General features: G+C 35.1%; 1 protein-coding gene across 9 annotated transcripts in view; it reads right to left on the bottom strand.

The window, feature by feature from the left end:
- Positions 1-16,653, bottom strand: part of LOC127833364 (rho guanine nucleotide exchange factor 7-like) — a 98,740-nt gene that overhangs the window by 49,272 nt on the left and 32,815 nt on the right. For 8 of the 9 annotated variants that reach the window (XR_008027386.1, XM_052358574.1, XM_052358567.1 and 5 more), the window contains exons 2-7: positions 6,314-6,561; positions 4,448-4,571; positions 2,953-3,059; positions 1,613-1,707; positions 1,178-1,273; positions 760-882 (exon numbers count right to left, since the gene is read on the bottom strand). Coding sequence is in view for 8 of the 9 variants with exons in the window: in XM_052358567.1 (XP_052214527.1) it covers positions 760-882; positions 1,178-1,273; positions 1,613-1,707; positions 2,953-3,059; positions 4,448-4,571; positions 6,314-6,561 (793 nt within the window). In the remaining variant the exon portion in view is untranslated. Of the gene's footprint in view, positions 1-759; positions 883-1,177; positions 1,274-1,612; positions 1,708-2,952; positions 3,060-4,447; positions 4,572-6,313; positions 6,562-6,858; positions 6,972-16,653 lie in introns of those variants that run through there. The other variant, XM_052358573.1, reaches the window with a different exon arrangement.

Raw genomic sequence — 16,653 nt, forward strand, 5'->3', positions numbered from 1 at the left:
ATGTGCAACTCCATGAGATACACATGCATGCCAAATATGAAGTTGCTATCTTCAATATTGCAAAAGTTATGGCAAAATGTTTAAGATTTACATTTTTTCTCAAATTGAAGGGGAGATAATTCTGGACTTATAACTCCGATATTGCTCATTTTCAGTAGGGTTTGACTCATAATTCAGATAAAGACACTGTGCAAGTTGGGAAATGATTGGATGAAAACTGTGGACTTTATTGCGTAAACAAGCCTTATTTCACAATTTTCTCAAATTCAAGGGGAGCTAATTCTGGACCTTTTACTCTGATGTAACCCATTTTCAATAGGGTTCAAGTCCTCATTAATATAAAGACACTGAACAAGTTTGAAAAGAATCGGATGAAAACTGTGGACTTTATTGCGTAAACAAGCCTTATTTCACAATTTTCTCAAATGCAAGGGGAGCTAATTCTGGACTTTTTACTCTGATGTAACCCATTTTCAATAGGGTTCGATTCCTTATTAATATAAAGACACTGAACAAGTTTAAAAAAAATCGAATGAAAACTGTGGACTTTATTGCGTAAACAAGAAAAAGTCTAACGCACGCACGCACACATGGAAAAACCACGCCATGACATAAGTTCTTTAGGCCTTTGTCCAGTAGAGCTAAAAACAACAACATTCTTTAAGTCCCATTTAAATGTCCTGCAAAAGAGCTGTCTAAATAAGGCATGGGTCACGCATTTCAATATGTTTCACCAAGCACATCAAGCACATGACTTACGTATTTTTCTGCAGTGTGGCCACTGCCCGGGGGTGGTTGGCGCAGTATCTGGTGTAAAGCTCCTTCAGTGAGGGTGCGTGACGCATGAACACCCCACCCACCCGCCGCTGATCATCAGGGTGTCTGAACAACAACACAGATATTGCCATAAATAACATTCCTTGAGGATTGAGTGAAAACTGCTGAACTTGGAGAGCATGCCAAAGGTTAGGATAGAACATAATTCCTCGAGCAATGAGCTGATTTAGAAAACTCAAAAGAGTCATACATAAAAAGATTTAAAAGTTAAAAGATAACATAAATTTGCATGAACTTGGAGAAGGAAACCTTACCACCTCAAGTTTATAGTTTTATGAAAATAACAATAAGAGCAGCGTTTAAGCTGATAATCAAACTAAACTCTATAGTGTGCACATACTTGGAGCATTCCTCTAGGGAGACCAGGAAGTTCTGTTGGAATGTTAGGATGTCCTCTAGACTGTGGGTCAGCTCTGAGATCTCCTTACTGGCCCACCTGCAAGTACACAGTGCACACAATGTGGAGTACTAGACCCAAAGTTGGATTTAACCCATTTAAGCCTAGTGTCTAGAAAAAAGGCCTTGGCAAACAGCGTAGACCCAGATGAGACGCCGCATGATGCGGCGTCTCATCAGGGTCTGCGCTGTTTGCTTTAAGGAATTTCTGTAAGAAATATTCTAAATATAGAAATAAATATACTAGAAATCCCTAATTTTGGAAATAAATTGATCCAATTTAGAAGGATGGGAGAGGCATAAATGGGTTAAATTTGTGAAATTACAAAACATTTTTGATGTCACGATTTTATAATGCATTCAAACATGTATTACATACACATCACTGCTGATGATGGGCCTGATGTAGTTCTGCAGTACAGATGTCATCTCTGCCACATGGGCCCTCTCTGTGTCTATCACATTCTTCAGAACCTTAACAGAACAACAAGGCATGCTGTCAGTTTATAATGCATGTTTATTTCAATCCCCTATCATTTTCAACAGTATTTCAGTCATACATGTATCACAGTGTTCTCTTTACAAGCTCTCAATCCTCAAACCATGTAGGTATGTTCCTAGATCTGGAATAGAACCTGCAATCCTTAGATTTGTAACTCAGCGCCATACCAACACTACCTAGCCAGCACGGCTTTTACACTGTCCAACAGGTAGATGATTCACATTAACAAGAAATGAGTCACATACACTGATGCCCCCACATCACATGATTGGACACAGACATACCCACTTAACAGTCACCAGTGGACAAAAAGACCAAGGGCCATTATTCAACTAAAGCCGGTGGCAGTCAAATTACTTTCTTTATGATTATGTGCACATTTTTGAATGTTTTAACAAGAGCCATCCAGTTGTAGAAGACCAACAAGGGACAAAATTGTCACAAAACCAGGTTTTCATTGTGAAAAAAAAATCTGATAAAGGGAGAAAACTCAAACTGAACTTTTGAAATGACCTAAAAAAATTAACCCCCTTTATAAGTTTTTTTTTTTTTTTTAAATCTATTTTTAGTCGTGGCGACCTTGACATTGGAGATATTGACGTGATTCTTTCGTGGGACACACCGTCCCATGATGGTGAACAAATGTGCCAAATGATTTTAAAATCTCACAATGAATGACATAGTTATGGCCAGGACAAGCTCATTTATGGCCATTTTTGACCTTTGAACTCAAAGTGTGACCTTGACCTTGGAGATATCGACGTAATTATTTCGCGCGACACACCGTCCAATGATGGTGAACAAATGTGCCAAATGATTTTAAAATCTGACGATGAACGACATAGTTATGGCTCGGACAAGCTCATTTATGGCCATTTTTGACCTTTGAACTCAAAGTGTGACCTTGACCTTGGAGATATTGACGTAATTATTTCGCGCGACACACCGTCCAATGATGGTGAACAAATGTGCCAAATGATTTTAAAATCTGACAATGAACAACATAGTTATGGCCCGGACAAGCTTATTCCGCCAGCCCGCCAGCCCGCCAGCCAGCCAGCCAGCCAGCCAGCCCGCCAGCCAGCCAGCCCGCCCGCATTCGCCAATCTAATAACCATTTTTTTCCTTCGGAAAACCTGGTTAAAAATCCCCCCAAAAATATGGTGATGTATAAACTTTAGTTGACAAACGGGCAATAATTCTGCCAGAGTTCTCACCACATTGTGGTAGTACTGCATGCTCTCTCGGTAATGTTTGGGCACCTCCTGTGTCTTATCCACCGTCACTATTGCACCAGGACCACCCCTCAAACTGCCCGTCAACTCTGTAAAGGGACAGTAAAAACACTCTGTCCAATGAAACATTACGCACTTGCCATTGTCGAAGTATTCCCAGAACATGGCTCATATATACTGGAAAACTTGTTTTCTTATATGATATTGTATGTTCTATGTTGTTTTAAGGTTTAAATGATCATTCCATACTGAAAATAATTATTTTTATCAAATGGTCAAAATATGATTTATAAAATAATTGCATGAGAAAGCAAATTTAAACAAAAACTCTTTGGGGGCATTTAGAACATCTTATCATTAAACAAGAGCTGTTTGTAAAACATGCATGCCCCCCATATGGGCTGTCAGTTGCAGTGGCAGCCATTGTGTGAATACGTTTTTTGGCACTGTGACCTTGACCTTTGACCTGGTGACCTGAAAATCAATAGGGTTCATCTGCGAGTCATGATCAATGTACCTATGAAGTTTCATGATCCTAGGCGTAAGCTTTCTTGTGTTATCATCCGGAAACCATTTTACTGTGTCAAGTCACCGTGACCTTTGACCTAGTGACCTGAAAGTCAATAGGGGTCATCTGCGAGTCATGATCAATGTACCTTTGAAGTTTCATGATCCTAGGCATAAGCGTTCTTGAGTTATCATCCGGAAACCATTTTACTATTTCGGGTCACCGTGACCTTGACCTTTAACCTAGTGACCTGAAAATCAATAGGGATCATCTGCGAGTCATGATCAATGTACCTATGAAGTTTCATGATTCTAGGCATAAGCGTTCTTGAGTTATCATCCGGAAACCATTTTACTATTTCGGGTCACCGTGACATTGACCTTTAACCTAGTGACCTGAAAATCAATAGGGGTCATCTGCGAGTCATGATCAATGTATCTATGAAGTTTCATGATCCTTGGCCTAAGCGTTCTTGAGTTATCATCCTGAAACCATTTTACTAGTTTGGGTCACCGTGACCTTGACCTTTAACCTAGTGACCTGAAAATAAATAGGGGTCATCTGCGAGTCATGATCAATGTACCTATGAAGTTTCATGATCCTAGGCATAAGCGTTCTTGAGTTATCATCCGGAAACCATTTTACTATTTTGGGTCACCGTGGCCTTGACCTTTGACCTAGTGACATCAAAATCAATAGGGGTCATCTGCGAGCCATGATCAATGTATGAAGTTTCATGATCCTAGGCCTAAGCGTTCTTGAGTTATGATCCGGAAACCATCTGGTGGACGGACGGACAGACATATGGACATACGGACCGACATGAGCATAACAATATACCAACTCTTCTTCGAAGGGGGCATAAAAATAACACAATATATTTTGTTTCAATATTATCTTTGCTGCTAATCGTTAGTCTCCCGAATGTTAGAGTCTAAGTTAAAATGATATGAAATTTTCAAGAAGTACCTTGTTTGAACTCGCGCACATAGTTGCTAGGAAACCAGCCTGTCTTTCCATGCAAGGTGCCCTCCCACCAACCACCATCTATCGCTTGTGTGACAGTAATTATATCCCCTTTGGTAAAACACAACTGGAAAAAAAAAACAGAAAAAAAGACATTAAATATTGTCTCCTAACAAATCTATGAAGTTTATACTAGTTTTAAAGTGATATTATGGGCATCTAGCTGTATATAGGTGTCTATCGTAACCATTGTTTATTTTTGATGTTTTCACTTCATATACACTTATATTGTTAATGCAGCATCAACATAATAAAACAATATCCCGGAAAGAGAAAAATAATGCATTTGAATATCAACTGTAGTTTCGTTTGACAACTGATCATGCATGTACCATGTGAACCTAAATTTAGTTTTAGTGCAGATTCGTTCATACGACACAAAAACACAATTTTGTTTTACGGATCATTTCCGCTTAGAGGACTGGGTGAGTCACCTTAGAATATAGAATATATTTTTATAAACAACTGGTAGCAAGATGAGTTGCAGATATTTGGTCAGTAACCACATGTTAACTAACTTTTTTGACCTATTAATTCGTTTCAGCTCAATTTAACAGTGAAAAATGCCCATAATATCACTTTAACTAATGATAAAAGCATGAAAAAAATATATCATCTGAGAATGAACGTACCATAAGTATTTTACCATGCATACATCTCTAAAATATGTTAAAGCCCCCCCCCATAAAGGCAACCCACCTGCTAGTCTTGAGTTTAAAACACCTAATCTACCCGACAATTTATTACTTATTTTAACTTCATCTTAATCTAAAAATATTTTACGAAAAATCTTCTAAAAAAATATTATCAGCTATAATACATCAGAAATATGTCAGGTTCCAACTGTGAAGGCATTACCACAGGACTTAGTGCCAAAACCAGGATTGCTGGCTATCTTAAGAATCATTTAATGCTTCCTACGGCAATAACTCCCCAGTTAACTAGTACTGCCACCTGGAGTCCATGTATTTTTACAAAGCAAAACCATTTTCTTACTTTGCCAAGCGATTATAATTTTTTTTTGATGTTGTGACCAAGTTTCATGAAGATTGTTAGACAACAAAAATGACACAAGGTTTCACTACATGTATAGTTATATCAGAAAAACTGCCCAGTCCCCTGACTGCCATGTTTTTGGACAAACATTAATCTTCTTTGAACTTGGTTCTCTAGAGTGTTCACAAGTTTGCTATAGGCATATAAGAAAAACTGCCCCACCCCCTAGCTGCCTGGTTTTTAACGAACCTGAACCTTTTTTGAATTTGTACAAGACATTTTAAGAACAAATGTTCTGACCAAGTTTCATAAGAATTTGACTTAAACTGAGATTTCTAGAGTACTATGATTTATTTATTTTTTTTCAATATGACCTAGAGACTAAGTGTTTGACCTCACTTGACCCAGTTTCAAGATAACTCAAGGACGGTCCCAAGCCCGCGCTGAAAAAGGAGGAGGGTTGGGCGTAGGGCTAGCTACCCTACTCTGTTGAAACCTTATTGCTACAGAAATGCTAAACAGAATAAAAACAGAATTTAAGCTGGTCGGCAGCCTATGTCCCAGATGGGACCACAGGCGAAGATGACGAAGATGATGACCCAGTTTCAAACTCATACATTGTAACATATGAAGAATTGTTCTCACCAAGTTTCATGAAGTAATAATCACATAATAAATGTGGCCTCTAGAGTATTCAAAAGGTAAATGTATACGGCACATATCAGGACAGACGAAAGGCCAGCACATGGCAAGCTCACCATGAGAAGTTGTGCTCTGGTGAGCTTAATAGATGGCCCATATCATGCACTCTACCTCATCATTATTGGCCCCCTTGAAGTTGTAGAGAGCCTTGACCCTGCGTGGGGCCTGACCAGGCTCCCCCATCTTGAGCAGCCCAGGAGGTTTGGGGGGCAGGTCCGGTTTCACAGTGGGGGTTGCCTGGGGGGGCGTGGCAGGGCCGATGATGGAGGCAGTGGCTGTGGCAGTGATCCTAGGGAAGATGTTCCCTATCGGCTCATAGTGGTTCTCTATGGCACACGGGGCATCATCAAACGCCTTGCCTGGAAATATATGGGAATTTACATGACAACATTGATGGCATAGATGATAAAAGAATTTATTCATGACACAGTTATACATGTTAATCAATTAAAAAGTCAGAACAGAACACATTGCAAAAAACAGGTCTTATCACAGGTTTAATATTTCTTTCAGGAATAATTCTTCTTTATTTGTATATCCTTCAATGCAAAAAACAAATGTTATGATAATTAACCTTTTTTATTTATACTCATGCGCACAACTTTTAACATACTCCATTAAGTTGATTCATGATCCAACTGTCTGAATGCACTCACCATTTTTACGAAAAACACTGAAACACATTCCAATAGATTGCCTTCAGGAGGCTGAACATTTACCAACAATAACAATAAATTAATACAGTGAAGTTTGCTTCACCAAGTTATTGTAAGAAGAATTGAAGATGTACTTGCTGATATGCTTTTTCAATTGTTTTCCTGTTTCAATATATAGAATCAAGTTTAAGTGCAGATAAATAATCCCTGAAAGTCTTAAGAAAATAGAACTGGCATTAAGTAACAACAAAAAATAAATACCGTATTCAGTTTTTAAACATTTTTTAATCATATATACAATCATGTAGAACATTATAAATGACTACAGAGAACAAAACCAACTTTAAATTCTGTTGATGTTTGTTTCTATTATAGTTTGATGTTTGTTTCTATAGTTTGATGTTTGTTTCTATAGTTTGATGATTGTTTCTATAGTTTGCTGTTTGTTTCTATAGTTTGCTGTTTGTTTCTATAGTTTGCTGTTTGTTTCTATAGTTTGCTGTTTGTTTCTATAGTTTGCTGTTTGTTTCTATAGTTTGATGTTTGTTTCTATAGTTTGATGATTGTTTCTATAGTTTGCTGTTTGTTTCTATAGTTTGATGTTTGTTTCTATAGTTTGCTGTTTGTTTCTATAGTTTGATGTTTGTTTCTATAGTTTGATGTTTGTTTCTATAGTTTGATGTTTGTTTCTATAGTTTGATGTTTTAGATGCTGCTCATATCATGTGGTGGTCAGTTTAACTACCGACACTTTTCTAAAAGTATCCAATCATTTTGAAGTAAGCCATCTAAACTAGTGCTACAACCCGTAATTTTTTTTTTCATTCCATAATATATATACATACATAATTTACAAAGTAATGCACATTCATATATTAATCTACCATATGTAATGTATTTTCACCATATCATTAAATTCATTACACAGTTTGAATTAATATCTTCATTCAACCTTTTTTACTTCATCGACTTGACTTAAATATTCATTATGTACATCACAATAATAAGTGTGTCTTGAATGACAAAGGGTTTTGATTAACCACAACAATTTAACTATGGTTACAAGTTCAAACAAGATGAAAACCAATTATGTATCATTTTACAAAACAATCAATTTCAATTATGATCAATATGCACACAACATAGTCAGATTTGATCAAGTAAAACAAACTTTGCACATTTCAAACATAATGAAAGTTAAGGACAAAACTCAATTATGTATCATTTGCTCAGTGATTTTTTTGCTTTAATTTGTTACAGCCTGTGCCATTTGAATTGGGAAAATTAGCGCGATAAAACATGAAATTGGGAAAAATAGCGCGATAAACCATGAAATTGGGAAAAATTAAGCATTATAAATAGGATTATAAGTAACAGAAGTGATATTGTTTTTAAGTGCATGTTCAGGGAGTTTTCTAGAAAAGGAGTCTGGTCAAATTGGGATTTTTTTTAATCAATAAAAGTGGCAAGTTTGGGAATGATTTATGGACAAAAATGACTAAATTCAAGTTATATATTTTGTAAGATGTTTAAAAAAATAAAGTTGAGACCTAGAGTTAAGAAATCATAATTAAGTTATATGAGACTTCTTTCGAAAAAAAAAAAAAAAAAATAAAATTGGTCAGATTTTTGGGAAAAAACGTGTATTTTTGCGATTGGGAAGCAGCTGAAAATCGGCTGTAAATTTGAGCAAAAAAAAATCACTGTTGCTAGTGTTATTAAATAACAAAGTTTTGGATTTACAATCAGAGTGCAGTTTAAAAATATTATTAATTTACATTTATGATAAATATGCACACAACATGGTAAGCTTTGATCAAGTAAACAAACTTTGCACATTTCATAAATTATGTAATGAGAGTTAAGGACAAAACCCAATTATGTATCATTTGCTAGTGTTGTTAAATAACAAAGTTTGGGTTTACAATAACAGTGCAGTTTACAAACACAATCAATTTAAATCTATGATCAATGCGTAAACAACATATATGTAGTAAGATTTGATCAAGTAAACAAACTTTGCACATTTCATATATAGTGGGAGTTATAAAGACAGTTATTTTTGTTAATCATCTAATTACAAATTACATATTCCTCTTATAACTGTCCAAAAATATTCTTTACTCGATTCATTTGTTGTGGTTGCATAAATATTTCAAGCTAATCTTAGGCTAGCCTTAAATCCCTGAAAATGTGGAATAACTTCTTTCCTTTTGCATTCAAAAATGTACTTTTTTACTTCCATGAACAGAATAAAGCAGTTGTCATTTTCATTTGTATCTCCAAGAAGGAACATTTTGCAGTTTATTACTATTTGTATATTTGCATTTTTTAAGCTATCGGATATATCTTTCATAAGTATTTTTACTATGTTACATTCCCAGAATAAATGAGTAATTGATTCTTCTGACATTTTGCAAAAGGTGCATATATTACTATCTGACAAGCCCATTGTAAAAAGGAGTGAGTTTGTTCCCAATATTCTGTGGATAAGCCTAGTTTGGTAACCATTGAATATATGTATTATTAGTTTTTTTTAAACACTTGTCCATGGACTTTTTTCCATTGTATGGAATCATCTGCAAAGTATTCATTCCACTTTGTTTGGCATGTGGGGATTTCAGAGTTTGATTTTAACATGTTGTATAGTAATTTATTACATGAATTCAGAATAAAAGGTTTTATATATGTCGACACAATTGGATATGAATGTACCGTAAAAACGCAGTCATAAGTCTACCCGGCTCATAAGTCGGGGGGTAACCTTTGGTACTAAAATTGGAGATTTTGAGTATGTTAGCTTCATAGTTTCTCACTTATACCAAACTCACGTTCAGCAGCACTGTTGTTATTTAAATTCTCCGCAAACTCTATCACACGTATTTTAAATGCATTGTCATAAGCCTGGCGTTTGCGTTTGCCAGGCATTTTCAAAGATTTATCGTAAGTCCAGTTGTGTTTTTGTTTATCTAATTAATAAATGGTTGCACTCAATAATCCACGCTAGTAATTATCTACAAACTATTTTCCGCTTTTAATCCCATGAAACAATATTATCACTGTAATCCAATCTTTGTACTTTTAATCTGACTGTCAAAACAATGGATTAGTGTCTCGGTAAAACGTGTTTTTATAACAATGATTAACATACCCAAGAGACCGCTAACTCCACCTTTTTCTCTGAAACAGTTTCAAAGGCGGAGCTATACACGTGCTCAAGCATAATGGGACGATTGCAAGCGAGTTACAAACACGCGATTGGTTAAGCATATATCTTCTCTAAACAAAGGAATCCAATTTTGTCTGCGAGAAAGGTGTTCTTTATGGCTTCTTGACAGGAAACGGCTTTCCTTTGATGACGTCAAACTGTCGATTCACACATATTGCGAATTTTTGCGAGACTTTAAATGATGTCCTTGATTCTTTGTTTACATGAACAGTAAAAAAACAAGACCTGCTTACATGAAGACTTTGGATTAAATTATCAAAATAAAAACAAGAGTAATTGCAAACTGTGATTATATTAATTGGTAAGTATCAGTAAAAATTCGACATTTTGTTAGTCGTAATTCAACGATTTTGGAATTACATTATTTTTTTCACGGACCACCTCACAAGTCGATACCGTTTTTTTAATCAAATTTTTGAGGTAAAAAATCTCGACTTATGACTGCGTTTTTACGGTACTTTATACTCTTCTAATTTTACATTTTGGACTGAGGCCATGTATGTGGAAAGAACTCTCTTCATACCTTCATAATGCTACAACCCGTAATTGACATGGGTGTGATGCAGCTAAGAATTTAGCAAAAAAAACGCAGGCCCATTCTTTTATCTCGTTGATATTCAAGACTATCTTTTACCAACACAAAAAAAGATACATGATGATGTACAATTTTGTAAAGAAATTTCTAGCTAATCTTCTGACTGGTAATTTTTGGTATGATTGTGTTTGAAATATATCTGAAGTCTTAATTGAAATACAAATGCACAAAGAAAAACAGAGCATAAATGTGGTTTTGTTTTAATCCAAACAGAAGCTTAAGTGCAGAATACAGCATGGCAAACGTAGATAATCTGTGACCAAATTCCATTTATGGGCCTAATACTAGTAATAGCACTTAATTTTATCGGCCACTTACATGTAAGTTCACAGCCATTAATTTTGGTGTTAAGATGAAGTTATTTCTGTGACTAAATAGTTAACACATGTATGTGTTATCGTAAAAAACTTGTTAGCTAAACTAAGTTCTTACATTGTTACCTTAATTTGCCATTGACCTTTTCAGAACCGGGCCCAGAACTTTCACAGGTCTGTCCTCAATCATAATGTTTTTAACATGAATAAGGACTAAACAGTTACTATTTCAATAGACACACAGATCTTGTCTTGAAGTAGGATTAAGAAATCTGCAAGTAATGTGTTATTACATATTGTCATATATTTGTGCGACCAGGCTGCACAATCATCAATATTGACAACATTAGTTAATGTGTTGAAACAAGCGTACAATTTATAAATTCTAAAATAAACAAACATAATGTAACATTTAAATCACCTGAATGCAAGCTTATTTACTTCATGGTGACCGGTGTTATCTTTTTCACCATTTTGGGTATTGGGCTTTGGATTGAGAACAAGAGCTGTCACCTTAGGATGACATATGCCCCCTATAAAGGCTTTGATAGAAGTTATGAGCATTTTGCGAAAATTAAACGCAGATTTCCAAACCTAAACGCGGACCCTAAGTTCAAGGTCAAGGTCACAGGGGTCAAAATTTGTGTGCGTATGGAAAGGCCTCGTCCATATACACATGCATACCAAATATGAAGGTTATATCTCAAGGGACATAGAAGTTATGAGCATTTTTCGAAACCTAAACGCAGATTTTGAAACCTCAACGCGGACCCTAAGTTCAAGGTCAAGGTCACAGGGGTGAAAATTTTTGTGCGTATGGAAAGGCCTCGTCCATATACACAAGCATACCAAATATGAAGGTTATATCTCAAGGGACATAGAAGTTATGAGCATTTTTCGAAACTTAAACTCAGATTTCGAAACCTAAACGCGGACCCTAAGTTCAAGGTTTAGGTCACTGGGGTGAAATTTTTTGTGCGTATGGAAAGGCCTCGTCCATATACACATGCATACCAAATATGAAGGTTATATCTCAAGGGACATAGGAGTAATGAGCATTTTTCGAAACTTAAACGCAGATTTCGAAACCTAAACGCAGACCCTAAGTTCAAGGTCAAGGTCACAGGGGTGAAAATTGTTGTGTGTATGGAAAGGCCTCGTCCATATACACATGCATACCAAATATGAAGGTTATATCTCAAGGGACATAGAAGTTATGAGCATTTTTCGAAACCTAAACGCAAAGTGTGACGGAAAGACAGGCGGAAAGAGAGAGAGACGGACAGACAGACAGACCGACGGACAGTCCGATCGCTATATGCCCCCTTTTCTTCGAAAGGCGGCATAAAAAATTGCAGTGTTTTGACTAAAATTGGGAAAATAGTGTTGATGTTTTGCTGAAAATGTGTCAAATGTGTGAATACAGTGTTTTCAATATTATATTTAATAAGGTTAAACCTTTAGAGCTGAATGGGCACGAAATGTTGAGATGCAAAACAAGAGGGCCATGATGGCCCTGAATCGCTCACCTGACTAATCAAACACAATACCAACCCAGATTTCATCAAGATTAACATTTTGACCAAATTTCATAAAGATTAGATGAAAACTGTGACCTCTATTGTTTACACAAGGTTTTTCTATTATTTGACCTAGAGACCTAGTTTTTGACCCCAGGTGACCCAAATACAATCCCAACCCAGATTTCATCAAGATAAACATTCTGATCAAATTTTATAAAGATTGGATGAAAACTGTGACCTCTATTGTCTACAAAAGGTTTTTCTATTATTTGACCTAGTGACCTAGTTTTTGACCCCAGATGACCCAAATACAATCCCAACCCAGATTTCATAAAGATAAACATTCTGACCAAATTTCATAAAGATTGGATGAAAACTGTGACCTCAATTGTCTATACAAGGTTTTTCTATTATTTGACCTAGTGACCTAGTTTTTGACCTAGTGACCTAGTTTTTGACCCCAGATGACCTAAATACAATCCCAACCCAGATTTCATCAAGACAAACATTCTGACCAAATTTCATTAGGATGGGATGAAAACTGTGACCTCTACTGTCTACACAAACAAATTGTTGACGGTTTTTCTACTATTTGACCTAGTGACCTAGTTTTTTACCTCAGATGACCCAAATACAATCCTTACCCTGATTTTATAAAGATAAATATTCTGACCAAATTTCATAAAGATTGGATGAAAACTGTGACCTCTATTGTCTACACAAGGTTTTTCTATTATTTGACCTAGTTTTTGACCTAGTTTTTGACCCCAGATGACCAAAATACAATCCTAACCCAGATTTTATCAAGATAAACATTCTGACCAAATTTCATAAAGATTGGGTGAAAACTGTGACCTCTACTGTCTACACAAGGTTTTTCTATTATTTGACCTAGTTTTTGACCTAGTGACCTAGTTTTTGACCCCAGATGACCCATTCTCAACCCATATTTCATCAAGATAAACATTCTGATCAAATTTCATAAAGATTGGATGAAAACTGTGACCTCTACTGTCTACACAAGGTTTTTCTATTTGTTGACCTAGTTTTTGACCTAGTGACCTAGTTTTTGACCCCAGATGACCCAAACATAATCCCAACCCAGATTTCATCAAGATAAACATTCTGACCAAATTTCATAAAGATTGGATGAAAACTGCGACCTCTAGTGTCTACACAAAGTTTTTCTATTATTTGACCTATTTTGTGAGCTAGTTTTTGACCTAGTTTTTGACCCCAGTTGACCCAAATACAATCCAACCCAGATTTCATCAAGATAAACATTCTGACCAAATTTCATAAAGATTGGATGAAAACTGTGACCTCTACTGTCTCCACAAACAAATTGTTGACGGACGCACGCACGCACACACATACGGACGCCGGAAATCACACGGTCACATAAGCTCACCAAGTCTCTTCGTTACAGGTGAGCTAAAAATAAACTTACATTCTACAGGGGTGTTAATTGTCCCAAATTTAAAATCGGGAAAATTAGGCCGGGGGTCTGGAAACGACAGAGATGAAAGGCAATGCCCCCCCTCCCAAGCCCTCTCTAATTGTACTATTTTATAGTATTTCTAGTAGCAATTTCTGGTGAATACAAAGCAAAATATTATTAATCAGACCATCCGCATCACCGCATGTGTATTCGTCATTATATGTTTGTTTATCATGGATGCAAAAAAATAAATCAAATCGAAAAATGATGTATCCAAAAACGACAATCCAAAAAAGGTATGCGTTTTGCACATTAAATAAAAAGTGCATATCGTTTGAATGCCGAAAAATAAAAACCATTTACCTAGCAAATTATAAATCTGTAATCAATATATAATTTGGTTAACATATTGCTATATAATATGCTATTGAACTGCCTTAGTTTGCTAATCGATCACTAAGAATTATTTATGATGGTGGACATGTGCAACGTTTCGTTGACTTGTACAAATTTAGGAAAGTAGCGACGATTTTCCGTCAGTTATTGTTGATGTCCTTGCCATCGGCTAGCCAATCGGAAATAAATAAATAAAATACTGGGAAAAATCAGTACCAAGCACAAAGACTATGAAGCTTAAACAAATATATTTTTTATTTTAATCTCAATTGCGCTTTCAAGCTCAAAAACATATCTAATAGAATTTTCATCAATCTTAAAATCAACCCTGGTTGGCTGAAATCGGATTTCCAGAATAATCCGGAAAATTGACACCCCTGATTCTATCTACCCTGCGAGTTTCATCCAAACATGACCCAAACTAATAAATTGTTGCTTAACATTTTGACTGCAAACATTTTACATTGAAATAAAAAGTTATATTCTAACTTATTTGTCAGTTTCATGCAAACTTGATGTGCAAACTCATTATTTTATGTAGTCACAATTTTCCCTGTATGAAATTGTGACCATTTTCCACCATGCACACTCAATGCAAGTAAATCTCAAACATGCAAAAGAAAATCTATTCAAAATATAGTAGTATACTAATCTTTAAACTACACCCGGCCCTTACACATTTTCATTATTTGAAGTGCTTAAATTGCTTTCTACTTGTAGGCCCTTAAAAAAGTATGAAAAAATAGAATATTGTCTAAAAATGCCACAATCATAAATTTTAACTCTGATTTACTAGGGTTTACATTTTGATGTTTTTTAACAGTCCTACACAATGTATCCCTTATAACTCTATATGTTTGGAATATTAAGATGTCAATTTTATTGTTAAATTGTAAAATATTACAATCATCAAATATGGAAACCAATAAATGGTGATTCTACACATTGTTTATATTTGTTTTAAAGAAATAGAGTTTTAGAGTATAATTTATAGTCAATAGGGACTGTTTTGTGTTGTTAAAGTTAAAGCTTTTATAAAACTACTTATTATTGAGCTATTGAGCATTTTCAAAATGGTACATTTACAATGTTAACCCATATTGGGAAAGCTTATCCTAAAGTTTGATTGTTCCAATGTCATATTGGCCATGGTTTTCCTATATTGCCTTACTTTTCCCTGTATTGGCCAAGTTCCTGATTAATTGACATGGTTCAGGCCATATAAGGCAAGCAAAAAGGAGTTTCTTGTCAAATATTATTAAGTCAATTAATAAATTGAAATAAGAGTTTACAGTGCAGTTAAACCCCTAATATTTGCTTTGAAAATATTTGTAATGTATTCATTTACTTACATGTTGCAAAAAAGTATTGCTTGATCCATATTTCTGTTCTTTAGAATTAAAAAAAGGTTAAAAAATGTTAATTACTATGAAATGTGTAACAAGAGGGCCATGGGCCCTAAGGCGCTCACCTGAGACCCAAAGGAACTAAACTTTTCTGGGAAGGTGGAGTTCAAAATAATAAAAGTACTTCATACAGACAGGCGTACATACTTAACTTGCGCTTTATAGTTCAATTATTTAGTGTAAAATCTTCAAACGAGGACGATCAGTGCTGAGCAGACAGGCGGTAGTACAGACTTAATGTGCTCTATTATTAAAAAAAGTTTTCACTGTTTTTCCATTCAAAGTTATTGAGAACAATGATACTCTGATTTTCAAGTAATACTGCATTTCACATATCATACATGACATACGTCTGTATATAAAATTAATTAGAATAATGGTATTTCTGACTTTCACATAATACTGTATTTCACATATCATCAATGTAGGCCTACATGACTTTTGTATATCAATCTGTATTTATGATTTAAAATGAAATTTCATACTTCATTTAAGAGTTAATTTTTGTTAATTATTCACATTTGTAAGTGTTGTTTGTAAACAATTCCTCTACGCTTCTACTCTTTATTTACAACCAATGCAAAACTAAAATGCATTTTAATTGTGAATTTTATTCTCAAATACAAGCTGCATTTAATATCATACGTATCGCAAATAGTTGGTTTTAAGTACATTTTCTCTATCTCTTTAATTCTTGAACAAAGTATATCTGTGATATGATACATGTGTATATGTACATGTAGACACGATAGTTTTTTGTCAATAAATGTTCAACAGTAAAGTTGGAGAATATTTCAATCTATTTTTTATTGATCAATATAATTGAATTTTGACAACAGTTGTTGCCTAAGCTGTAAAGGATATTTTTACGTACATATCTTTACTTTTTCTT

This window comes from Dreissena polymorpha, chromosome 6 (assembly GCF_020536995.1).
Source record: "Dreissena polymorpha isolate Duluth1 chromosome 6, UMN_Dpol_1.0, whole genome shotgun sequence".
NCBI lineage: Eukaryota > Metazoa > Mollusca > Bivalvia > Myida > Dreissenidae > Dreissena > Dreissena polymorpha.